The 26,230-nt window shown below is 41.4% G+C and overlaps 2 protein-coding genes across 3 annotated transcripts; both read left to right on the top strand.

Moving 5' to 3' along the window:
- The first annotated feature begins 9,923 nt into the window (after positions 1 to 9,923).
- Positions 9,924 to 15,011, top strand: glrx2 (glutaredoxin 2). 2 transcript variants are annotated; one of them, XM_071908261.2, is made up of 4 exons: positions 9,924 to 10,136; positions 11,211 to 11,274; positions 12,221 to 12,397; positions 14,070 to 15,011. In XM_071908261.2, the coding sequence occupies exons 1-4, from the start codon at positions 10,027 to 10,029 to the stop codon at positions 14,232 to 14,234; spliced, it is 516 nt and encodes a 171-aa protein (XP_071764362.1). In that variant the 5' UTR covers positions 9,924 to 10,026; the 3' UTR covers positions 14,235 to 15,011. The 2 variants fall into 2 exon arrangements, with proteins under 2 accessions (XP_071764362.1, XP_071764363.1); XM_071908262.2 differs by lacking the exon at positions 9,924 to 10,136 and adding an exon at positions 10,146 to 10,395.
- Positions 15,012 to 15,372: 361 nt separating this feature from the next.
- On the top strand, positions 15,373 to 23,225 carry uchl5 (ubiquitin carboxyl-terminal hydrolase L5). Its single transcript, XM_071908257.2, has 11 exons — positions 15,373 to 15,547; positions 16,022 to 16,085; positions 16,164 to 16,269; positions 18,503 to 18,628; positions 19,025 to 19,086; positions 19,662 to 19,792; positions 20,075 to 20,138; positions 20,571 to 20,673; positions 21,810 to 21,923; positions 22,053 to 22,151; positions 22,814 to 23,225. The coding sequence occupies exons 1-11, from the start codon at positions 15,472 to 15,474 to the stop codon at positions 22,856 to 22,858; spliced, it is 990 nt and encodes a 329-aa protein (XP_071764358.1). The 5' UTR covers positions 15,373 to 15,471; the 3' UTR covers positions 22,859 to 23,225.
- The last annotated feature ends 3,005 nt before the right edge of the window (positions 23,226 to 26,230 follow it).

The following is a 26,230-nucleotide window of genomic DNA, read 5'->3' as shown; positions in this document are numbered from 1 at the left end:
GAAATCTTTTGTAGAATATTGAAGCCCGGAAAAAATAACACGTCAATCATCCGTCTATATGGGAACAGACACCGCCGACCGTCCGTTCTGATCAAACACTTGTAATCCCATTGTGGAAAATCAGTCGGTCTCAACACAGGCACAAAACATGAAAGGATTCACTCTGTCAGCCACGTACTTTTTTTTCAAAAGGAATAAATAATGTACGTAATAATAATAGAATACATCATATCAAGGACCTGATTCCTTACATATGGAACGCCTTCATTATTAATGCATTCCTTCATTTATGCGTCGAATTAATCCCTCCCATATGGTAAAGAGCGTATTCTCTTCTTTGTGTACGCTGAACCTCGGCCCGCCGCAACCCGCCTCCTCCCTCTGCAGGCCGTCAGCGCCGCACCCCCACAGTGACAACCTGGGGACCCGTTGGCCCCGCTACACTCACTACTTCTCCTCCTGTGCAGCAGATTATTGTGCTTCTGATAAAGTGTTTAAGTTGCCGCAAGGTCAACGTAATTCCCGCTCCAGATAAAGCAACACAGCGAGAGCTGCCGGCGCTCTGCTTGGGGGCTCTGAAGCACGGCTGATAAAATTGCAACCGGGGCAAGGGATTCTCGAGGAAGATAAGAGGGGAGAGGAAGACGAAGAAGAGGAGGAAGTGGGAAGATGGATCGCCGGCATCCGCAGCCAACGGGACGTCATCTGTGATTGCCGCGGGCCACCCTCACAGGAACAGGGGACAGCGACAGGCCGTTTACTTATCTACCTTGGCCTACTGAGCCCGAGGGGTCGAGGATCATTAGAGATAAATGCAACATTTTTTCCCCCTGATGTCTGTTCGGCTGCTGCTGCGCGGTACATCGCCGCGGTAGCAATTGTCATGTGTATTCCCACTTAGTGCATGCAAGCAGCACATGAAAGCTGGAATGAAATATGAAAAAAACAAAACAAAGAAAGGCATTTGCTGGGTATTATTAAATCAAAGCAGTCTATTTTTTACCACTGTTTCTGTGCTCTAAGCATGAGCAGAGCAGGTTTCTAGATAAAGCAAATCAAGTTTTTTTTTCCTACCTGTCCCCCCCTGTTTAGTCTTCAGTATTCAGTGGAACATTAAGAACACAATAAGAGGGCCGCTACAACAAAGCAACTCTGCCCTCTTCAGTATATAAGCGAAATTACACAAACTAGGTCTTGTTTTCCACTGACTCAGGTTCGGTATGGGTGGAAATACAGATATTGGTTGGTACAGATACTGTAAAGCGATGCAACAGTTGATTCATGTTGAATGAAAGCATATGTGATACTGTGAAAGAGTTCATGATATTGTGTGACATTTAGCCATGCCATTTGCTTTTCTCTAATAAAATCATACGATTCTCCCAGTAAAATATAACTGGTAGAATCCAAAATTTTGGAGGATTTGATACATTTTTATGGCTTCACATGCCTTGAAGCTAAATTTGTTTTTCTGAAATTGGTATAAGTAGTACGTTTTGATACCGAGCGCTACCTCTGATTTAAATGTAATTAATTACAAAGGCAATGAGGTGGCAAATTTTACACTAACTGAATTAAACAACTCTCATGTTAAACTGCAGAGCAGAGCCAGCACCTTTGAACATGAAATTAGTTAGTGCATGCAAAACTGCAGTATGGTATGAGTGCATGATAGTAAATATATGTATTCAAATAATGCATAGGAAAGAACACCATATAGCAAGGCATTGTTGACCTTATGAGACTAATGCAACCTTTTGGAGGGGGGCAAGAGCATTTTCCAATTCTGAAATGATACAGATCAGTGGAGGTAGGTAAGTGTTTCAGCATCTTCCAGGGGGCCGTTTTATTTGCCATCTTGTATCAAGAGCTCCAGGATTACTGTGCTCAAGGAGCTGTGAAATCTCTTCCGACACCTCGAGCCACTGAAACAACTGGTGTCCGCCTCTCCTATCACAGAAACACACACTGGCCGGCGTCCATCCTGAATAACAAGGAGACACCCCCCCACCATACACACACACACACACACACACACACACACACACACACACACACCCACCCTGAGACCAGTTATCAACACACATACACATACACGCGCTGTCAAAAGGATTGGGAGCTGTCCTTTTTAGACTTCTAACCACTAACCTGACATGCCACCAATCCAATTTGTGTCAACCCCCCCGCCCCCCCCCCCCCCCCACACACACACACACACACCCGTCCCCCCCAACAACAACAACAACAAAAACAGCAATTCGAGTTGACAGCAGTCGGGAGAATACTTACTTGGCACGTTGTCGTAACCTTCCCTAAAACAAATGTCACCGTCGCCGGCGCAGCCCATCGCAATTGCAACAAGCCATGTCCAATCTTTCAAGGGAGACGTTTAAAAACTAAAGACGACACGCGGGAAAAGAGAACGCTTACAGAACTCATTTAAGCCCAACAAATAGAATTGCGAATGTGGGTTTCTGACTTTTTTTTTTTTTTTTTCATTTAATCTTTCACCCAAATGACATTTCTAAAAAGTCAAAATGGGCAACGGCATCGCAATGCTGCAATTCAGTGAATTTCGAGTAAAATGAGGCAACAGGCAAAATAGTTTGGAAGTACTCTTATCTAACTGCGTACTGTTATCTTTGACAAATTGTCTCCAAATGATTTCTTAGCCCCCCTACTGACATTTTGATTTGTAGCTGTACAAAAAAAATCAGCTTATTTTTTTGGACGGTTTAGGCTTCGTGATAATGCATAATTGAAAAAATAAACACCTCGTGCCTCCGTTCCCTAGAAAATGCTTCCCAGACATCTCATAAATAAAGAAAACACTGTGCCAGAAAGTGCTGCCTCTAAAACTCCCAACAATAATGTTTTCACTTGGGTCATTGAGGGTCACTGAGCGCCCCCCCCCCCCCACCCCAAACACACACATACAAACACATACACCCAGCACCACCCCAACACACTCACACACTCACATATACATAATGTATATTGTACATGGTGTAGCGTATTTCCTTAGAATGGAGATTTGCTATCACCTGTTGTTTTGAGGTCCTTCTGGCGACACGACAGGCCCAATAAAACTCTGTCAGGCAAATAAAGAGACTCCTGTACCCATCACCTTTGAATGTCAGTGGATAGTGTCAAAAGATAATCAGGCCGTACCATGTTGCTGCATGAGAAAGCATTGAACCTTGCTGTATCCAGATAGCCTTATAAACTGACAGCGCGTTCACACCAAGCATGTTTGGACACATATTTGGACGTGTTGCGAATTATGTTCCTCCACCCACGAAAGGATTATGTGACTTGGACATATGCCATTTCATAGTTTGTCATGTGTAAAGGTTACCTAATGGTTAGGTTTAGGCAAGTAAGCAACTTTGGTGAAGGTTACAGTGAAGATTACAGTTAGGTGTAGGTGTAGGCAACTGCAGCTCTGGTTAAAGTGAGACAGCTAAAACAATTTGGCTAAGGTTTGGGTCAGGTTTTGGTCATGGATAAATAAGGAAAACTAAAAATAAACGCACAGTAGGAAACTTCTTGGTATAAGCTGAGAATTGAACCCAGGTCATCAGAGTTCAAGGCAAATGTATCCACCCACCTCAAGCTCCACACCCTTACTTTCCAACACACGAGTCCAATGTCAAACTACTACCTGTGTCTAGTCGTGTCTCCTCCACATAATCCTTCTGTGGTGAGAAAAACGTATCTCATTTGTCGTGAGCGGAGCATGTCATTTGAGTTTCTAGACATCGTGCCCTTTTCACGAAATTCCAGGAGACAACCGAAGGACTCCACCGAAATACAAAAGTGCACCCAAAGAAAACTTTTCCATTATGGTTTGGACCAAAGAAAATGAACCGTGGGTGTGTGTGATCGGTACCCTTCCAGCCAGTAGGCATGTAAAATCGACCGTGAGTCATGAGTGTAATCAGGAGTGGTTGCCATGGTCCGCCATGCCCCACTGGTGAGCCGTGATTGTCCACAGGAGGCGACGGGGTTGGGGAGTGGGGTGGGCTGCCTGAGAGATTCATGAAGGCCTCTTGCCGAACCTTGTGGGCTGATTACGCGGCCAAGCAAATGCATGCGGCAAACGGATATTAAATCAACACAGCTTATTGCCATGCCAGCGCAGGACCGGGCCATGAGCGTGGGCGAAATACGTCTGCGGCTCACTCCTATAAGCACTTGAGGCAGTGGGGGAATTACATTTCTATGGGGGCTCTGGATGAGTTAGGCAATCTTGCTCTGCGCGGCAATGATTAATAGTGATGGTCCCATAAATTGTGCTGTCTGAGAAATATATTGCAGCCACAGTATCTGTTGTTTTGCACTGGGAGGCCGCTATGCCTTTGAGGTCAGTGGTTGGATAAGTAGTCAACAATGGAGCGGGCCCCAGGAAAGAGCACTCACCCTACAGTGGAGCTAGACTCCATCTATCAGATCTGATTGTCATTTACCATGCACAGATTTTGAAACCCCTTGATGTGTAATTACTTGAGACCAAACAAATCAGAGAGAAATCTTGCAGCGTTATTTCATTTTTAACCCTGTTTGCTCTTACAGCTAGCTCAATTGTTGTCTGCTGAAGAAAGGAGGCTCTACATTTAGCTGAATGAAGGACAATAGTACTTGAGTCCAGTCTGAAGACCACTTCTCTGACGTCTTGGACTTGTCTCGGTCTCATGCCAATTTTGACTCGGACCTGTCGTGGTCTCAACCTTTTCTGGGTCTATCCAAAAGTTTTCAAAAATACCTTTTTCTCCACCTGTCCACCTTTGTTTATTTTCTCCCCAGTGCTACAACCAGTTTAAGGGATTACACCTGTGTATAGTATGTAATGGTCCTCAAACTTCTATGCCTTCATTAGTTGGATGTTGAAGGGTTTAATACAGAGAATCCAGAGAATCTGTTTATCTTTAGTAAATCCTTAATCATTGGAAAGACATGCCTATTTTGGTCTTCAATAGAACTTGATTTGCTCTGGTCCCGGTCTTGACTTGGCCTCAACCCCCTTTGGACCTGATCTTGACTTGAGCTTAACTGGACCTGGTCTTGGTCTAGACTTGTGGTCTCTGCTACAGCTCTGACTAACTGACAGTTTCCACCATACAGATAGGGAGTCTAGCTGCAGCTGGGCTCGATTTCTGACTGAAACTCACAGAGTGAAAAATCACAGTGACACACACTTTACTTATCTGCATGGTAAGTGCTATAGATTTTAGTGTTAGCTTATTGATGAACTGACTAAAAATGAGTTATTATGCACTTTGCCAATTGCCTGTTTAGCAGAATCTCCACGGCACTCAATCAAGCCGTGGCCAAGAGCTACGCTTTGATCAATGAAGACCGCAATTGAGATTTTTCTTTAGTATCAGGCTGCTTGGCCTAAAGCAGCTGGTAAGTGTAGAGAAAATGTAATCAAACATGTGGTATTAACAGAGGAACTGAGAAAACAAACAGATGAAGACTCATCACTTTCTGTCCTCAAAAGTTACCAGATGAGCTACATTTATTAACCCATATGATACATGTGTGGAAAATATGACATCTGGGGACCATTCAGCTCCACTAAATGTTTCAAAGCATGTAAAATTAATTCAAAAGTGGCGTTAGACCTGCCATCGTGGTTGGAATTTGCTGCTGAAGCACTGTGCAATAAAACAACAGTGAGAAAACACACAAGAATATGACCTTAAGGTTAATCACTGCAAGTTTGAAACAGAGATCAAAGGGGTTGTTTCTTTCATCGTCACTTGTTTCATGATCAATCAAAATGCATTTAATATTCAACAATCAATTTGGAATTATGGCTTAAATAAGAATTGACATCAAAATAAACCCCAACATGCTGAACGGTTTAATCAGTCTGTATAATTACCCTGATGGGCCAGTTGATCAAAGAGGCTGACTAGTGAATGAGAGTGTCTCGTGGGTACAAGGCCCTCGTGTGTTCAGAATGCACCAGAACCGAGCTGAACTGAAGGGAAATTTATTCCGTTAAACAGCGGTTGCAGTTAGTTGGAACTTTTTGCCGGAAGATTAAAGCATCAAACTTTTGTCCTGCCTCTATCCAAGGGGGCAAAACCAGTCGGTCCCCAAGGCGATGTTATTTGTCACCTTTGTTGTCGCTGATGTTTTATTCCTGCATGTCTACAGGGATGAAGAGGCGGAAGCAGATGTTGTGTCATACACGTTTACTCTTGCAGGGCCACAGACGGTGGGCGGCGACTCACAGCTAGAAGGATGCCTTTCTGTGTGGCCTTTACATGTTCTCCCTGTGGAAAATATGTACCTGGTGTTTGCGTGGTTGGGTTTCCTCCCAGTGTATGCTGGGATAGGCTGCATGACCTTGAATATAAATATATGAGTAAAAGAACATGATGGAATGAAGTCCATAGACATGTTGTCCATGTCAAACAGGTAATGCTGTTTCTGGTTGGCATTTTGAAGATGAAATTGCAATTTCATCAATGCATTTACTGTATGTCTGTGAATCCTGTGACCCCGTCTACAAGCCCCCCACCTCGCCCCCCTCTTTTCCTCTAATTTGTCACAGTGAGGCGTGAGAGGCCTAATGCCAATAAGATGTGTGATATAGATCACATTAATAGCTGAGCAGTCTTTCCCAAAGACAAATTACCCACAGCAAGAAATACTGAGTCAATTTTACAAAGTGTCATCCCACAGCTAAAACAATGCTAGGGGTTCAAGTTTCATGTGATGTGTCTAAAAGTGACCTGATCTTTTGATTTATTAAGACATTAACATTTAACTATTAACATTTGTTACTTGTGACAAATTACTACCCGTGTACAGTAGGCTTTGCTTTTGAATATATCAATTGTAGCATAATTTGTTGTTTGGCTGATATTACATTATAATTGCATTTTTGCATAAATAAGCATAAATATGTGCTTATGTAAATGTGTATACAGCACAGTGATGGAGGTTTGTATGTACGTGGGTGTGTGCATCTATGAGATGTGCTAGGTGAGGTGAGTGTATAGATGCTGTGGTGACCTTTCCATCACATGTATCACAATGCAATATGAAATATGCTAACCTCAATTCAGGTTATGTTGACTTTATCTACTTGCAGACATAGCCTGTGTTTCTCAGTCTCTATGGGAAGAAGTAGATATGCATATACTGCTGCTACACAACACACACACACACCACACACACTAAACTATTTGTCAATTATTATGCACCATGCCTCCTAACGGCCACTAGGGGTCAGGTAGGCTAACTATGAGTGTGTGAGTGAATGAGTGTGTATGTGAGTGAGTGAGTGAGTATGTGAGTATGTGAGTGAGTGAGTGAGTGAGTATGTGAGTGAGTGAGTGAGTGAGTGAGTATGTGAGTGAGTGAGTGAGTGAGCGAGCGAGCAAGTTACCTTCCAGGTCCATGAGTTGCTTTGCATCTAAAAAGACTAATTTGTGAGCATTCACACTTTACGCACAAAAATATACTGCCCATAATTGGTCATTCTTTATAAATTCTGTAAACTTTAAAGTAATAGTCTGTGACATTTTCACATATATTGCTCCTCTCTATCACTGATTGCTTTAACATAATAGTTGCGATGACTTTGAATTATTTTGAGAAGTGACACCTTAATGCTCCAGCCTCTAATACCTCTGGGTTGGTTGTACAGCTGGAGTCAACTGTCCCCATCATCTCAGCCTGCTCTAATGGTGTAGGCTGTACATCCACATTTGTGAATCTCAACATATGGGACCCAATTGTTAGGACAGACTCCTTGGCATAAACATTTCTCTTCAATATAGAGGATGGAGACCTTCCTCTCAAAGAGGAAGTTTCACCTCTCACCCCAAGTAAAAGGCTTTAGGAAACATTGAACTGTCCAGGCATCCGCCCTGTCTAGCCTGGCCAAAATGATTGAGGTCATAGAGATCAATTCGATGTTCGGGCTGCTCCATCATAGTCTCCTTGACTCTGATCACTACCTGTATTGATGCAATGAGCAGGTAGTTGGAAGGATCTAGTCTATGCTGTCTTATCTGACATTTCTGGATTTGTGGTTGACCGCTACTCATCCCCGGGCGAACTGTGGACCACTTCGATAAGTGGTCTGAGTTCATTCTGAAATGATGCAGTCTTTGAGACAGAGGTAGCCAGTTGATGTGAAGCACTTCTATGCTGCCTCATCAGATATCTTTAGATTTGTGGTTGGCTGCTCCCTATACCCTGTGAGCCTATTCTGGACTAACATGGTGAATGGAAACCAGAGTTGTCCTGCATTTGAAGAGGGAGGAGAAACCAGACCCTTTGGGGATTAAGGGGGGGGGGGATGATCAGTATTTGTGCCAGCTTTGACCTCAGTGCTGTACAGTAAGTGTCCTGCATGCAGATGGCGAAAATAAGTTGTTGTTCCCATGTTCCCTTATCCCAAAGGTAAAGACTCCAAGCAGCTTGATTCAGGAGGACAAGTTCACATTTTCACCAAGGCTTCCCCAGTGGTCTAAGCCCGTTGAAGTATCTTCAAGTATCTTCGGTATCTGCTCCATGAAGCCAAGGAGACCCATGCTTAGCCTCACCCAGGAAATACAGCCTCCAGAAATCCAGGAGGCCAAAACTGTGGAATGCAACATTCAAATGTGACACCGAACCCTCCAAAATTTAAGAGAGAGAGGGAGTGTTGCAGTCGCTTCTCTTGGCTCTCCAGCATAGTCAGACCAGAGAAGAAGAAGTTTCATAATGTAAGTTACTGACTCACTTCATCATGTTAGTTTTCAAACCAATTCAAATTAAAAGCATTGTAAAAGCCGGAGGTTTCCACTGCAGGCAGGTGATAAAACAAGCCACAAGTAAGATGTGAAAGACATGTGAGACACATCCATGAAGAAAAGAATGCCATCTCATCAAGCCCCCCATGACCCTGATTAGAAAAAGAACACAGGTAAAGAAAAGAATGAATAAACAATTTCTTACAATATTTCTCCCACACATTCCTCCAGATTGTCGGCCACCTATTGTGGAAATCTTAAATCTCGTTTTAGACACAGTATGACATTCTCAGTCTTTATTATACACACCCCACCCACATTAGTAATTTGAAGAGAGTTTAAGAATGAGCTCAGTAAATAAGGCGATGAAATGAAATCAAACTTTTACTTAATTGCTCACACAAAAATGGTGCCAGAGGGGTGCTATATTTTGTTTTTGAGGCTTTGTCAAAATTTGATTTTTTAAATTATTACTCCTACCCTCATTAGTCACCAGAAATAACTAATGCAATAATCTTTTCCCAAAGGAAGCATGATCTTGGACCATGCATTGCTGTAAACAAAAATATTAGCAAAGGAGGTGTTTAACTGTTTAAGCAAAAGACAAGCTAAATAATTTTCAAGACTCAAGTGTTCTATCTCAATCTCTCTCTATCAGATTGATTCTCAACCTTTTTCATATCAGGGACCCCTAATTTAGTACAGAATAGGGCCATGGACCCCCATTTGATGAGATTTTCAGACCCAAATCTGAGAATATTTTTATTGTCAGATATGATTTTGTCCAGAATTCCATGACTATCTGTACTGTAGGGAGAGAGATAACAGTCAAACTATGATCAAAACGTCATTCTTCTACATTCTCTAATTGTGTTCACTTCTTGTAAATGAAATAATGGTGACGTTTAACAATTCATCAATTTCCTGGGGACCCCCTAGAACCCCCTCAAGGACCCCTGGTGGTCCCCGGACCCCACGTTGAGAACCACTGATTCAGTGTATGTATTCATAGCAGCACGCATCCGGACTACAGACCAAACTACAAACTTCCCCAAGACTCATAGTACCTATCGACACTCCTACACGTGCGCCTCCTTTGGCGTTGCGTTCAACCGGCTTTCGTAACGAACTACTTCCTGTGTTCACGTAAGGTAGGCATCACCAGGCACTATTTTGTAAACAGTGGGAGTAAGAGCTGACAGTAAACCGTCGCACTACAGTAAACGTTAATGTTTAAGTGCACAGCTGCGTGGACAGTAACCGCATGATTCAGTTAGGCCAACAGCTCGATTATTTTTTGTTCGTTTGCTCCTTTTTCACCATGTTTGCTCGAGCGGGATGTCTTCCTAGACTGGCATGGAGCGGCTGCCGAAGGTCATTCCTGCTAGCTTGACTACCTCTCTCCCAGTGCTAGCTAGTTTAACATGCCTGTGTGACTACAACAAACCATAATAATCTCATGCTGCCGTGTGAAGTGTTGCTAGTAACTAACGCAGTGCTTTTAAACTCATTTACGGTCTCAGAAGTTCGGTTGAATTGGCTACAAAGTTCACTGCCACGTATGTAACATTGCCGCGAATCTAGCGGTTCTCGAATGAAAAGAGCGTCTCTGTAAACCTACATTCAAAATCAGGTAATTTAATACTGATAATCTAATGTTGCTTATCAGAAAACACCCATGCAACGTAGAATCACCTTTTCTGAATCGGTAGGTTCCCCTGATAAATTCGGTTTACATATTATGATCCACAAGGCAGTACTCCATTAATATTTCAGCCTTTATTATTCCCAGTTCCCACCGTCTTCCACCAAAATACGTTACATCGTGGTGGCCGGTAGCAGACCAAATCTAATATCTGAAATGCAACTGAAGTAAGTGCTGTCTGGTGGCTCAGACGTATGCCGAATTTACCAGTAGACTGTCATAATTCGTACAAGATTTTAAATCATGTTCTACGAGGTATGCATCGTTTTCAGATAGGCAAGAAATATGAAATTACCCGATTTTTGAATGGAGGCTTGTGGTGTTCTCCGCCCTTTTTATACGCCCACCAAACCATCCAGGTTGTTGCCAATAAAGAGCATGTGTAGCCTACTCCTAATCCTGGATTAGCACGGAACACTTCATCACTCGACAGTGTTAGTCACGGTGTTAAGATATTGTGGCAAAGTAACAGCTAATGCTACGATGATGGACTTGATTGTTTCCAAACCAACAGCCATCATCCAATTCGTTCTATTGACGCTTATTATCAACCACAGATTCGTCTCTTCCTACGATATCTTCAAGTTTCTAAGGTTATTGCATGAACCTGCGGATACCGTGATGTGTTAGGCCTTGCTGTGCGTGCCAGTCATTGAGCTTACCCCAGTTGATCTAATTATACTCTACAGTAGGGCAAACGCATAGAAGTATGTTCTAAGTATTTGCTTTTTTTGTTCTTTCAGAATGGGAAATTTAACATCCTCTTCTGCTGGTCTGTCCAGCTCGGCATGTGCACAGTATGTTCAGGTAAGAAGCTGTAAATGAATAGGATTTTTCACGAATCTGTTGTGAAATTAGCTACGAACTAATGGGACAATCTAAACACATAAGAAAACATGACTGCCGCTGCCTCAAACAGTGAAAAGATCTGTTTCGTGCTTTCAGTTTGTCCACTTTGGGAAGTTTTCAGGCTCTATTTCCTGCAAAATAACAAGGAAACCTTTTTGGTAAAATAATAAGATGTGGATCTAAAAGAGCGTGAAGGGGGAATAATGAAGTAATTGCAGACAGAAAGCAGCTCACAGGTATTATAGAAGGTGTGCCAATGTCAGTTCGCACAAGTCACAGTGATTTATTCAGGTGAAGTTTGCATTTTAAACGCACATGAATCATTTATCTCAGCATGTGCTTCTTGCAGTCAGTGTTCTTTGGCCCCTGAGATACGACTCATGGATACAAGCCTTTGCATCACGATATGTTGTTGCTTAATAATTAACATGCTACAATAACAAGAGGTCTTTGTCATTAATTGACCGGAGATAGACAAAAGTTAGGCTGATGGCTGTGAGTGGATGCACATCCTACTTTCTCCCATAGGCTTTTAAAATTGGCCAATGAAGAGTATTGATCTGTGTCAGGAGCCTGGTCCCTCTCCCATTCCCTTTTAGCACCAGTCATTTCCCATGCCAAGGAGTTCTCCTGAGGAGTGCGGATTGGATGTCAATTGTTGCCTTTTGCTTAAGAGTTGCAATTTATTTTAGATGACGACTATGTTTTGCACTCTTATCGCATGCATTCACTGCCACAACTTATTCACAGTGACTAAAACTTGACCAGGGAAGCATGCGATAAAAAATACAGACTTGTTCATTTTGTTTTTGTCCAGCACCTTACTTGAGACCTGAGATGTGCGTAGCCTATTTGTGTTTTTTACTTCTCGTTTAATTTTATCTTCTCGTTTCTGACCTTTCAGGAGGTGGTGTCACATAACTGTGTGGTGATATTCTCCAAGACCACCTGCCCTTATTGTAAAATGGCCAAGAATGTGTTCAATGAGATCGGTGCAACCTATAAAGTGATTGAACTGGATGAGCACAACGATGGGAGGAGACTGCAAGAGGCCTTAGCTCAGATGACTGGTGCCAGAACGGTAAGAGTCCCTCATCATATTTTGGGATTGGAATTTCAGCTAATTTGTCTGCTGGTTGCTGTTTGCTCTGGCAACTCTGTATCAAGTGAAATTTAGGTTGGCTTAGCAAGTGTTTTCATTAGGGCTTTAGCCAAGACCACATTAGTTCAGTCTGAGTCAAGACAAAGACCAGAGCAAGTTGCATCCTTTTAAGACTATAACTTTTAATAGGTGGAGATATATTGCTTATTATGTCATTCCAGCCATACTTTTGATTATAGCGTAATTCATTGGTTGGAAAATATTGCTACGCTATTGTTATTTTTATTTTTTATTTTTTCTTGTCCAATAAATCAACACCAATCAAGTGCCTCTGTGTCAACAACATCCAACTAAAAGAAATGCCTTATATATTTTAATGGATGCACCTTATTGGCCATAATAATAATTTGGATAACACTCATTTGATAGTATGAACGAGGCCTAATTATCCAAATTATTTACTATTACATTTATGGATAAAGGTCACCTGCCCAAATTAAAAGTGTACATATAAGATCATTGAAGAGGCATTAAAGCTGCAATATGCAACTTTTATGACATTAAAATAGCAATAAATTAATAGGATATATTATACATGATCATTCAATTCTTCTTTATGGACGCAGGTTACCTCAGCCTCAGGTTAGATGCTGTTTCAAGGTAGACAGCGTATAGTTTCAGGATGTGCCTGATGCTCCTGCTACAAGGCCATTCAGCTCCAAGCGTCACTTGTTACATCCGCTATCAGGCATATAGACATGCAGGAGCCATGTCTTGTCATTTATCTGTCATATACGTAACTGACCACTATATAGATCACAGGCCTCTCTCAGTACGAGGAGAGACTGACATCACTGACTGTGTTCATGCTGTTCCTCTCCTGTCTGCTCCTGCGCTCCAGTATCCATATATCACCACACAACAAATGATACTGCTCATTTGAACAGGCCTTTTTAATCTTCAAAGCTGAAATTTCGCTCTCTTTTAGCACCGCACCATTGTTGAGCAGTTGAAAATGTGTGGAGAGTAGCTTGTTTTTGCAATTAAGTTGTTTTACAATTGCCGTGAACACTTTCCAGGCTGTTGATGTGTCTAGCAAGTTAAGCATACCATATCTGTATTTGTTTTCTGCCCAACATAATAATAAATAATAACTAATAACTTTATATAGCACTTTTCAAAACAAGGCTACAAAGTGGTTTTGCGGAGACATGGGAGTAAAATGGGTAATAAAATCAGGCAAAAGCACAGGACAGGAAAGGGAAACAAATAAAAGCTAAAAGCAATTCGAACAAAGCCAATAACAGTCTATAAAGGTCAATTACAACAAAGCTGAATAAAAGCAGAGCCAAAAACAACAGAAAAGAAACAAGCGCAATAAAAAACACACCAGAAGAGTGAAATAAAGCAATAAAAGAAAAATGCTTTTCTATAAACAAAGGGTTTAAACAGGGATTTAAAAGAAGACACAGACTGTGCTAGCCTCAGTTCCTCAAGCCCGGTCACCTTTAGCCTTAAGCCTGGATCCACTGGGAAGCTGAGGATCTCTAAGGCTACATTCAGGGCTCATAAGGGCTCAGTCCAGGATGGAACTTGGGGGCTAGACCCAAAGCCCTAAAAAACGAACAGTAATCTTGATTTGTGCGTTCAGGTGCCGAGAGTCTTCATTAACGGGAACTGCATCGGGGGCGGCTCCGACACCAAGCAGCTCCACCAGCAGGGCAAGCTGCTGCCCCTGATCGAACAGTGCGCCCCTTGCTGCGCGGCCGCCGGCTCCGAGGGCTCGGGCAGCGGACACTTCGAGCCCGCTAAATGACTAACCGTTCTTGTCGTTTTTATCCAACCTGTATTTATCGAATGTATGCTTGATTTTGTGTTACACACTGTACATTGCTTGAGCACTAGTATTTTATTTATTTATCAAAACGCATTGGATACTTGATGTTAGGCTACCTCTTCGTCCAGGGTTGTACAGTACTATTAAAGCTGCCGTCTTTTAAACAAACCTTGTGAACGGTGGAACTACTTTTCCATACATCTCCTCAGCATGGTTGTTTTACTGAACATTATGACAGTGTTAAATAAGCATGACCTCTCCGCACACCTACAGTGAATGTCATAGCTATTTTTGATAGTGAAATGTTGACATTTTGACTCCATAACACGTGAAATAACACAGTGCAGTTGATTTTAGGTTATTTTCAGCCATATTGTAATACATGAAATAAGAACTACTGCTCTTTGTGCATGATTACCATATTTCATGGTGCCAAAAATATTTATATTTCAATTAATAAAGTAGTCATTTGTGAAACGTAGTGAAAAATTATTTGTCTGGAAGAGTGCAAATCAGCAGACTCTTCATGTGCTCCTCCCAGCCTTTTTGTATTTCAGTGTATCTGTGAGAATTCAGCTGTAGCTGTATTTGTCTCTGACTTACTTTGTGGTAGTATGGAGTACATTGTTTACTAAATGATGAATAAACAAATTTATCAATCCAGCCTCAAATTGTCATGATGCTGCCCAATGCTTCGAGCTTTAAGATAACTAAATATAACTGTTATTTATCCTTATTGTCCTTTATCCTTTTCTCAATGCCTTGAATGTATTATTATTATTAGCATTTATTTAAATATTAATAACACGTTTATCAGCTTCGTACGTTTTTTCTTTGCGCCTGTAGTGAACAGTGCTTCATTTGTTCACCCTCCTCACACAGGAGGGCGGATAACACTTTGCTTATCAGAACTATTTCCAAATCGTGATAATCATGGCCATTGGTTTTATTTTTTGTTTAAGAACAAGTAGACATAAGATATATATAAAGGTCAAATTCATATTTGTTGCCATGTTTAGATTTACAATTTGATCTAATCTTCGTCGCCACCGGACGGGGTACGCTGTGCCACAAAACGTGCGCACCCACATCGCACCGCATCACTAGGTCACTCGAGTGCTTCACTGAAATTAGCTTGACGAGTAACCGTGGTGCTAAGAGCCGCTGTGAAATCTTTATGTGTGCACATTAGGTTGGATAAACAATCTTTCAAAGAATGGCTGGAAGCGCAGGAGAGTGGTGTCTGATGGAAAGTGACCCTGGAGTATTCACAGAACTGATCAAAGGTTTCGGTGAGTGACTCGCAGCTTGGTTACTTCACGTTATTCAATGTAACGTGGCTATCCAACAGGCTAGCTAGCTGCTAGGCATCAGAGCAGCTCGCAAGCTAACGGTTCCTAGTAATTGTCAATTCAAGAAGGAAGGCTACGGTAAGGACAAAACCAATGATTTCAGAGGCTAAGCATTCACGATAACCACCCAAACGCTGCATGCTGCTGAGGGTTTACATGCAGTAACACAGACCTAGCTAATTTAGACAGATAAGCTAGCTGGCTAGCATTACTCAGCGTCCAAAATGCGTAAGGGCGGGTGAAAACAAACCCTCACTCATGAATGATGACATTTGTTGTGCATTACTACACTGTTGAATAGCTGCAGTTAGATGAGGGTCAGGTAATTGGCGTTTGCTAACGGGTACGTAGTTTTTGCATGCATTGCTACAACAAGGCCTGAATAAATGTCCCATGTTTACTTGACATTATCAGGCTGCAAAGGATCCCAGGTTGAAGAGATATGGAGTATGGAGCCAGAGAACTTCGACAACTTGAAGTAAGCTCATACTATAGTAGCTTCATAATCCTGGTTACCCCCCATAGATAGGCTTTTCATTTATATTTGCTTTTCTAGACCAGTCCATGGCTTGATTTTCCTGTTCAAGTGGCAGCCAGGTGAGGAGCCAGCAGGATCAATTGTCCAGGATTCAAGACTTGACAATATCTTCTTTGCAAAACAGGTATGTGTAGCTTTAAAAAAAAATCTATTTTAAAGATCTTACGTGTAACATTTTAACATCAATAAATCACTACTACATTAAGTCTGAAATATACAGTAAATGTAAATACTGTAAAGAAATGAGACCATCTCAGAGAAAATTGGCATCCTCTGCTGGCCTCTACACTGCATTTTACATTGGCTCGTGTGTCCTCCATGACACATTTAATATAATGTATAATGGCTGAAGGACGATTCCAAAACAAAAGACCGCAAGGACAGAGGACCAATAAAAATCCCGGAAGTTCACTTGACAACCAAGGATGCATCAGTTGGTGACTTTGCTGACCAGAACGAATGGGAAGCCCCAAGATGCATTGGGAGAATGACGCATCATGTTCAAACAGCCCTATAGTCAATAGTACTGAGCCAGTTGAAACCTGGGAAAATGAATAGCTCTATACTTTAATTTATCACTCCTGCAATGTCAAGCACACAGTCTGATGAAGGTCTGTCTCCACAAGGACATATGTATTGGCTTAGTATTCTTGGATGTGATATTTCACCATTGTGGGATGCTGGGTTGCATTTGGCGGCAAATTTCTTATATTGCTTAACGACAGTGCTTCCTAATCCAGTGCTCAAGTACCCCCTGTCCTTGAAGTTACTGTTCCAGCTAGGGCTGCAGCTATCGATTATTTTAGTAATCGAGTATTCTACAGATTATTCCATCGATTAATCGAGTAATCGGATAAGAAATACTTTTGCTTTATTAAAGAGCAATAGTAAATATACAAAAGAGAAAAGCTGTCCGCACGAAGCTGTCCATACGACGCTGTGATTTACTGAAAAAGAGGTGGAATAATAATTGTTATTGATATTTATTACTAGGCCTAAATATCATACAAGTTCATAAGACTGGCTAATGTACATTTATTTACTATGTTGAAGGGTTGCCCTACACCTGCTGACCCTACTCACTGCAATCAAACTAAACTGAATATACCTGCTGTATTGGATTGGTGCATTTTAGGCTCCAATTGCTACTTACACCACCTGATATTTTGCTTTCTGGGGTATTTTATGCATCACTGTGAGGGGAGTAGGTGTGTGTGTGTGTGTGTGTGTGTGTGTGTGTGTGTGTGTATGTGTATGTGCGTGCGTGCGTGTGTGTGTGTGTGTGTGTGTGTGACATAATGAATGAAGCTCAGGCTTTCACAAATTTGACTGCAGCATTTTATTTTCTGTGGTTATTTTCTTGAGCAAAACTTAGCTAACTTAGGGACATCATAACTAGCCACCATATTGATTTACGTTCTTAACTAGCCATTACATATAGCCATAATTAACGTACATTCTTTACTAGCCTTCATCTCATCCCGTTTTAATATTAAGTGCTGACTCCGCCCACCCGGGCCAGTTTCGGCGTACGCCGGTAGCAATTACAAGTGGACCATATCCTACAGTCCCTGCTCTCAGCGGAGGGAGGGGGCTACACTGTGTGTGGGAAGCGCTGTGATCATCAGACCTCTCTGGATTAGACAAGCAAGTAGAGAAAACCGGCATCAGCCGTACCAATTTATTGCCAAATGCTTTGAGATTCTCTGGCCTGTCTCTTCTCTTCGCCCCTCGCTATTTCCTCTCTCTCCAGCACGTTGTGCAACAGTAATAATCATCCGTGCGAAATACAGTGAGCGTGTATATAGTTATATGGATTAAACAAAGCTTTGATGCAAAGAATTTGCATCGATGATTTTTAGTAATCGAGTTCCTCGAGTTTCTCGAGGAATTGTTTCAGCCCTAGTTCCAGCTCTACTCTTGCGCACTTCATGCAGTTAAGGGCTACGCACTTTCATGCTAGCCCTGTTCAGGTAGATCTGTTTCTACTGCTCAGCCAATCAGCATTAAGCTGTTCTTCCAACAACCTACAGGAAGCAACAGGGTTTATGGGAAATGTGGTCTTAATTTGGAGAAACACTACCACTAACAATATCACAGACAGGCTACCAATCTTCTCCACCATGGTCTCAATTGTTTATGGAAATTAAACCAAGGTATCACAATTAAGTTGACAATGATATAGTGATGTTTAAAATGCAACACGTTGCACCTTAAGATGCAATTACATTTTGATTGTTCAGTTTACAATGCGTATACTTGCTTTTAAATTGATATCACTTCATGTAACTCTGTATAATGGGGTTCAGTCGTCTGTGCATCCAGCTAATGCCTGCATCTTATCTGTGTGTTTTCAGGTCATAAACAACGCTTGTGCCACCCAGGCAATAGTCAGCGTGCTGCTCAACTGTACCCATTCTGACATGTTGCTCGGAGACACGTTGACAGAGTTCAGAGAGTTTTCACACAGTTTCGACGCTGCTGTACGTACTTGACGTATTTCAAATGAATGGAAAGAACTGCGGTGTTTATTGTCAAGTAGCTGCATCTAGTTTTTGGTTTGGACAGTGTGTAATAGTTCAGGAACATTCCGTTTTTTGCGCTAAAAAAACAAAACCTACATCTTCCCATTTAAGATTAAATCTGATATTTTGAGGGGCTGATAACGAAGCAACAACTTATTCATTAATTTTTTCTTACTAACTGTAATATTACTGAAATTGAAATAGTAATTCATTACACTGCTTGTTACTGGGAAAAGTAATAATACTATTATAACGTGTTCCATCCAGTACTGCATAACACCAGTGCATCTTTCAGGCAAGGGAATGATTTATATAATCAGCGTTATAATCCTGCATTTCCCTCCTTTTCCTTAGATGAAAGGTCTGGCTCTCAGCAACTCTGAAGTGATCCGACAAGTTCACAACGGCTTTGCCAGGTAAGCTTCTGCCCATATAATACCCAGCTGGGGAAGGCTCGGTCTGATCGGCGGCTTGTTATTTTTAGCTCCTCGTTCTAACTTGGAGAAAAGCGATTGGCCTATTTGTTGCCAATGCACCAGTCTGCTTTTGTGAATCAGAAAAGGTGGGCCTGTTTCATCATCTGTTGGGCCACCAAGCGGTGTGTTGTATTGCCAGCCATCTCGAAATGGCAATTAGACGTGGCTTCTTACCATTTATTGGTGCACAATCTCTCATTTATTAACATATCAAATAAAGATACTAAGCCATTTTTTTCCATTTTGAACAGCACAACTCACAGCTCAGTAATTCTTTAAGGTTAAAAGACTTAAAATTCTTCAACATTACTATCGGCAACACAGATGATCTTTTTACATAAAATTGCTGACTAGGATTTGTTTTTTTACTAGGTTTTTTTGAGCTGGTGCCAATCAGAGCATCCCTGTATGTGTATTATTAGTAGACAAAACACTAGTATCAGTGCTTGTTTGTGTTGCACGATTATTATCTTTGATGATTCTGAGTTTATAATTGCACGGTTTTCTATTTGCAGACAGCAGATGTTCGAATTTGATGCAAAGTCTTCAGCGAAGGACGAGGACGCCTTTCACTTTGTGAGCTACGTCCCCGTAAACGGCAGGCTATACGAGCTAGATGGACTCCGAGAGGGACCAATTGACCTGGGTAAGCAGCAACATATAATTTGTATCCTGGCTTTTTTTTTTTGTTTTTTTTGTTACCGCTTTCAGGTCCCAGTAGCAAAATTGACAATTATTAATGTTTGTGGCATGGTGTGAGACCCCGCTGTGCACTCTGATCAAGCTAATTGGGCACAGTCCATTTCAGCTAAACCTGTCTCTTTTTATGATGATGATAAGTAAGTGCTTGCAATTATACACGAGCACCTGCGGTATGATTTATTTATTTTTTTAATCTCTAAATCTCCCATTTGCTGTTTTGCTGCAGGTGCGTGCAACCAGGATGACTGGATCAACGCAGTTCGCCCAGTGATCGAGAAAAGAATACAGAAGTGAATATCTTACTACATTAATTTTAGTGTGACCAAATGCTTTGTCTCACAGATTATGGAATTTTATGTTTGCAAAAACTTTAATCTAAAATATTTTACTGTGAAATAAATGTTTTAGTTGCAGGTAGGACACACTGTTGAGTTTTTTTTTCTGTATGATTAGTAGATGTGGAGTTTTCAGTAAGACACCAGCTATTTAAATCACCAGCAATTTCCAATTATGATGAGGTTTTTGCAGAGGAGCTCATTCTTCCATCTCTTTCGATTCACAACTCAGAGGTTTTTTCATCGCTTCAAATGTCACACTGCAGCATTAATATTCTCTTTTTTTTGTACTGAATTGTTTTCCTGCCAACTGAACACTATTTTGATTTCCTGTTGCAGTATATTCTCCCATAGTCACTGAACCTATTATATTGTCTCCCTCTTCAGGTACAGTGAAGGAGAGATCCGATTCAACCTAATGGCCATCGTGTCAGACAGAAAGATGATTTACGAGAGGAAAATCGCCGAGCTCCAGACCCAGCTTACCGAGGTGAGTGGTAGCAAAAGAGCTGTATTCGATGCAGACATCAGAAAGAATATCTTATTCTACTCCTTTCTCCCCGAGAGGCCACATGTGGAATGCATCACTTGTCAGCTCTCCAAAAGTTACAGACCATGACTGTTCTGTGGCCAAGTTCAAAGACAGCACCATGCCGCGGTCAGGACTGCGGATCGATCTCCATCCGTTCGTTCGTGTCAGACACCACTGGTCCGATTTTGACGAAAATTGGGGGAATGATGCAACTTGCCACCGAGTTGCAGCGTTTGCTAAATTACACAAATTGGACCAATGGGAGGGGTCTACAGAGACTGAGATGCACATATACTACTATATACAGGGTTCTGGGGTATTATGGAATTTAAAGAGGTGTATTCCAGATGGGGAAAGCCAGGGAATTTGATCAGTTCTCTGGGGAAGTCGGGGAATATCAGGGAATTCACTTTACAGGATTATAGCAGGATGTATTTTCCAAATTGTTTCGCACATTCTTGGCATTAGATGGCTTTCAGCCGAACTGGAGTAGAAACCAGACTGTTCACCTCTTTAGAAAACCGGCATTAGCAAGCCAGGAAGGAATGACATTTTTAGGTCATGGAAGCTCTCCTACTTAGTTGTGGAAAGTCATGGAATTGTATATCAGGAACCCTGTATACATATATGATTAAGGGAGGTATTGCTGCTTGATTCTAAATTGTTAGTGATTGGCCCAAAGGGTAACTGCATTGTTTGTGGGGGACGACATATTCACTACTGCCCTATTTACTAATTACTACCATAAAAGGGAGTATATATATTAGTTTCCTCATACCCCTATGTAACAAATCAATATTAACTAGTCCTTAAGCTGTCCTAACACAGGTGTAAATGATACAAAGCCAACAGAAATGCACTCACTGACCAAACAATGAAGCAGAGTTTCTTTGCATGCAGTGTTATTGGTTCAGCAGTTATATGCTTTTTCTCTCAGTAATCAAACATATTTTATTTGCCAATCTATTCGGCTACAACTCCCATGTGGCTTCGGCCTGATAATCCACCGACAAAGTGTGGTACACATAAGAATATTCATCACTGATTGGCCACTCATTTAAGTGCTGACTTTACATCTTCTCTTCTCTCCCCAGGATGAACCAATGGACACAGACCAGAGCAGCACCTTCCTCAGCTCCATCCAGTCAGAGATAGCCAAGTACCAGCTCCTCATCGAAGAGGAAAATCAGAAACTTAAAAGATATAAGGTGGGTTTCTCTTCACTGTTTTTTCTTTCACTGTGGATTGCACAGGAGTTTTTATACATTTCTCATAAGCAACACTTCAAGCCTGGCCCAATCCTCATTCACTTGTTGCATTTATGTCTACTTTAACAGATTGAAAACATTCGACGAAAGCACAACTACCTACCATTCATCATGGAGCTACTGAAGACGCTGGCAGAGTACCAGCAGTTAATACCTCTGGTGGAGAAGGTGAATGTTTCTGCGGCTGTTTTTCTTTCCAAAACTCTGTTTACTTTCACTGCATGGGTGCCGAATTTGGAAACGTTACAAGAACACCTTGACATTTTGAAATTTAGCTGGTTATCTGTCTTAATGGATACTTGGCACGCACTGTCCTTTTACTTTCAATGAGAAACCCCGATGACGCCAACAAAGCTATTTTTAGGGAAATCATAGGACAAACATTGGAACGGTTTGTTCAGCGTGAAGTGCCCTGTGAAGAGAAATAATATAATAATATAATATTCAAAATGTCAAGATATTTCTTTAACAAAACTTATATTGTGTTCAAGAAAAGAATGCTGGCAAACAGATGATGGAATATTTGAGATTCATTTCTGAGATATTTTGTAGTTGCATTGCAGTGATCAGGCTATCCACTAGAGGGCAAACTTGACTTCTCACATGCATGCTATACTTTGTTCAGGGATGTGACTTCTTGTGATACATCATTATTTGATTGATGAACTCTAATGCCTTAGGTGTGTTTTGAATGAGTGGCACTACATGTCTGCAAAATATGTGCCAATATTTGGTAATTGGATTCATACTGAACCTGTATTCCTCATCGACTTCCGTGTGAATGCTGCACACTAATGAAAATGTCATGTCTCATGTCTCCGCCTCCCCAGGCAAAGGAGAAACAGAGTGCCAAAAAAGCCCAGGAGGCCAAGTGACAACATACACTTCAACAGAGAAGCCTCTAGTTACACACACACACACACACACACACACACACACACACACACACACAATCACACTCTTTCATCAGTACGCCACATAACCTGTACACACACATACACACACATCCATACAAATACATCATCACTCATATGAATGGCCATTGATGGTCTGCAGCTCTTCCTCACCATGATATCCTGTGAACCACCCAGACGTACGAGCTGCAGGTGGAGCAGAGAGATCGAACTGTCTGGGAAAACTACTCCCTCCATGTATGTCCATCAGCTCTAATGCATGATAAGAAGGAAAGATGTGTTCAAATTATGTTCTGTCTTATTTTCATAATAAAATGTCTAGATGTTTGCGCATGGTTTGGATTTTTCATTTGTTTGAAGTTTTCCGGATGGACTTTTATAACCCAATTGTGGTATTTGTTGGTACTGTATTAACCATTTAACCTCCAAAAGCCATATTCTTGCCTGCAGGGCTTGATGGTAATAGTAGTCAATTTTAATTGCTAGTAAGTTGCAGTTCTTCTAGCCACTTGAGCATGCAGCTCACCTTTTAAAATATGTCTGAAACAACTTTGGCTGGTCATATTCTGAATCCACAAGCTGCTGTGATCAGTTGACAAAAACATTAATTTCATGGCCTGCTCACTTATTGATGTTTTCATCATATCAGTTAATGACAGACCTGTTTTCCATAATATTTTTCCCATCAACTAACTGAATTTGGTTCACTCAGTTGAACCCATTCTACAGCCAGATTTGGTTGTAGATCTTTACCACCACCTACTGGCGTAGCAAAAGAATGACAACAATTGTTCCCCAAGGTCTGTAGACCTGGGCAACAAAAAAGTAAAACACATTATGAAAAGCCTTTTGATGAATCTCTTGTCCAAGGTGAATTTGGAAAAATCCATTAATTAAGCTACAGTGTGTGTCTGGCAAGATAAACTATAAGAAAACACTTTTATAAACTCTAACAGCTTCAGCCAAGTATTGGAAGCCATATTGGCCAGATCTCCATTCTAGACCATTTGACCCAATGAGGGCACGAAGGAAAGTTGCCATGTCCATATAAGTACATCAATAAGAAGGCATTTATAATAAGAGAATAAGGAGTTTATAGTACAAGCAGAAGTTTCATGAGTAATTATTTTTTTTAACAATGTTTCCCGCTACTTGTGCATACAGTCTATTGATGTTATGGACATAAGAGTCTATGTAATGGCCACTGTGATTCATCCCATAAATTTTGCTAAAGGTTTGGTTTGTAATATACAAAGAGACCATAAGCTAACTTATGGCTCTTTGGCTTGACCTTTGTGTGCGTTTGCAGGCCTGCGTAGTCTGACGTGTCTGTAGCCTACCGTCCAAAGTGGGACTTGGCCTTTTTCTATTTTTGCCTCCACTGTTTACATACGCACCTTAAGTACCGCTTGGATCTCGATCCGCTGCTCCGTTGCCAAGTTCCATCCGTGACAACAAATGAAAACCCACAGGTTTTTACTACCAGCCCTGAGCAGCGGAGAGAACAGTGTGTCTGCTTTATTGTCCTGTCTGAAACCAGGCCACGTGGATGAGGAAACAAAAGGAACTGTTTATAGTGACAGAGTTCCAGTTTTTAAGGGTACATGCGCGAACATTTTAACTAGCTTACCCTACGTGCTTCGTCATCAAAACATAGTCATTACCGTATTGTACCCTGCTTATTTGGTTGAGGTCACAACTTATGAATTTATGGTGGGATAGATGCTATCTTTCTCTGACCTGTAGTTCTTACGTTAGTTGCTCATAATGCAAATGTGTCCTTTGCGTCAGGAACATCGAACGTGTCTTCACTTGAAATGTGAAACTCGAGACAAGCAATAAGCAAATTAGAACAGCGAGAAGATCCTGTGTGGTAGAATAGAGTGTGGTGCATACTTACATTTTTTTTACCTTTGCTAATCCAGGATAAAGTCAACTGAGCATGTTTGCTCTTTTCCAGCAACGCCCTGCGTCACATTGACACAGTTCCACACATTCCCAGTAAAACCACAGTCTATTGTTGGCTGCTGATCAGCCCTACTGGAGCAATCAGGGGATACATGCCTTGCTCAAGGGCACCTCAAGGTAGATTGGGGAAGTAAATTGTTTTGTACACTGCTGACTTGCAAAGCAACCAAAACCCCATTGTGAAAAGGTCTTGAATGTCTTGAGAGGGGCTTCTGCTGTTGGCCACTGAGCAGTTCCACTGGACCAGTTGGGGGTTCAGTGTCTTGCTCAAGGGAACCTCGACAGAAGTCGTTGATGGAGGGGAGAGTGTTACTCATTCACTTTCCCCATACACATTTTCCCTGGGATTCAAACCGGCAACCTTCAGGACCACAGCGTACAGTGCAAGGCTCTGGCTGGAGAGCTGCTGCTGGTATGTGAGATGATCTCATTACACCACAACAGCAGGTCCACGGGTCTGAGCCGAGAGCTGGAGCTGTCAGACTGTCAGGAGCAACGTCCGGGTGTCTGGTCACTGTCAGCCTCTACAATGAGTTCATGGTTGGAAACAGACACTGTATCAGAGAGCAGACACACAGCAGACGGAGAACACACTCTCCGCTGTCAGTCAAGGTGTTTTCTCTCCTTCTGCACTTACAACTTTGTACAGGAGACCATCCTTTACAGGAAATCATCTGCAGTGACGTGGCCCCCATCAGCTGCACCGAAAGGAATTAAATGTTCCAAAAAGAAGTGGAATTTTGTTTTTGCACAGTTACTGTTGAACATCTTGCACTGTGTCTGCATATGTGTGTGTATGTGTGTGTGTGTGTGTGTTCATGTCTGACCTTTACTTTTGTTAAACCAACTGTCCAAAGTGCATGGCATTTATATAAAAATTGTTCACTTTGGCATTCAAGAGAAAAACAAAAAGCCAGTGGAAAATACATTTTCTGAGGTGCAAATCATTGCTTCATTTGGGTTTAGCAATAAATGAGACATTTTCCACTAACTGAAGCAATATAAATTAGACATAGCATTGACTTTAGCAAAGATATTTTAGCATTAACTTTGGCAATAGATTAAATATTGTAGCATTGTCTTTAGAAATAAATTACATTTTTTTTTTTATTGAATTTAACAATTTGACATTTTATCATTGTCTTTAGGAATAAATTAGACATTTTAGCATTGACTGTAGCAATAGACATTTTAGCATTAACTTTGGCAATAAATTAGATATTTTGCTATTGTCTTTAAAAATAAATTACACATTTTATCATTGAATTTAACAAACAATTTGACATTTTAGCCTTGTCTTTAGGAATAAATGAGACATTTTAGCATTGACTGTAGCAATATTAGATATTTTAGCATTGACTTCGG

The sequence above is a fragment of the Centroberyx gerrardi genome, chromosome 9 (assembly GCF_048128805.1).
Source record: "Centroberyx gerrardi isolate f3 chromosome 9, fCenGer3.hap1.cur.20231027, whole genome shotgun sequence".
Taxonomy (NCBI): Eukaryota; Metazoa; Chordata; class Actinopteri; order Beryciformes; family Berycidae; genus Centroberyx; species Centroberyx gerrardi.
Note: the sequence above shows the minus strand (reverse complement) of the source record. Positions and strands in the feature narration are given on the sequence as shown.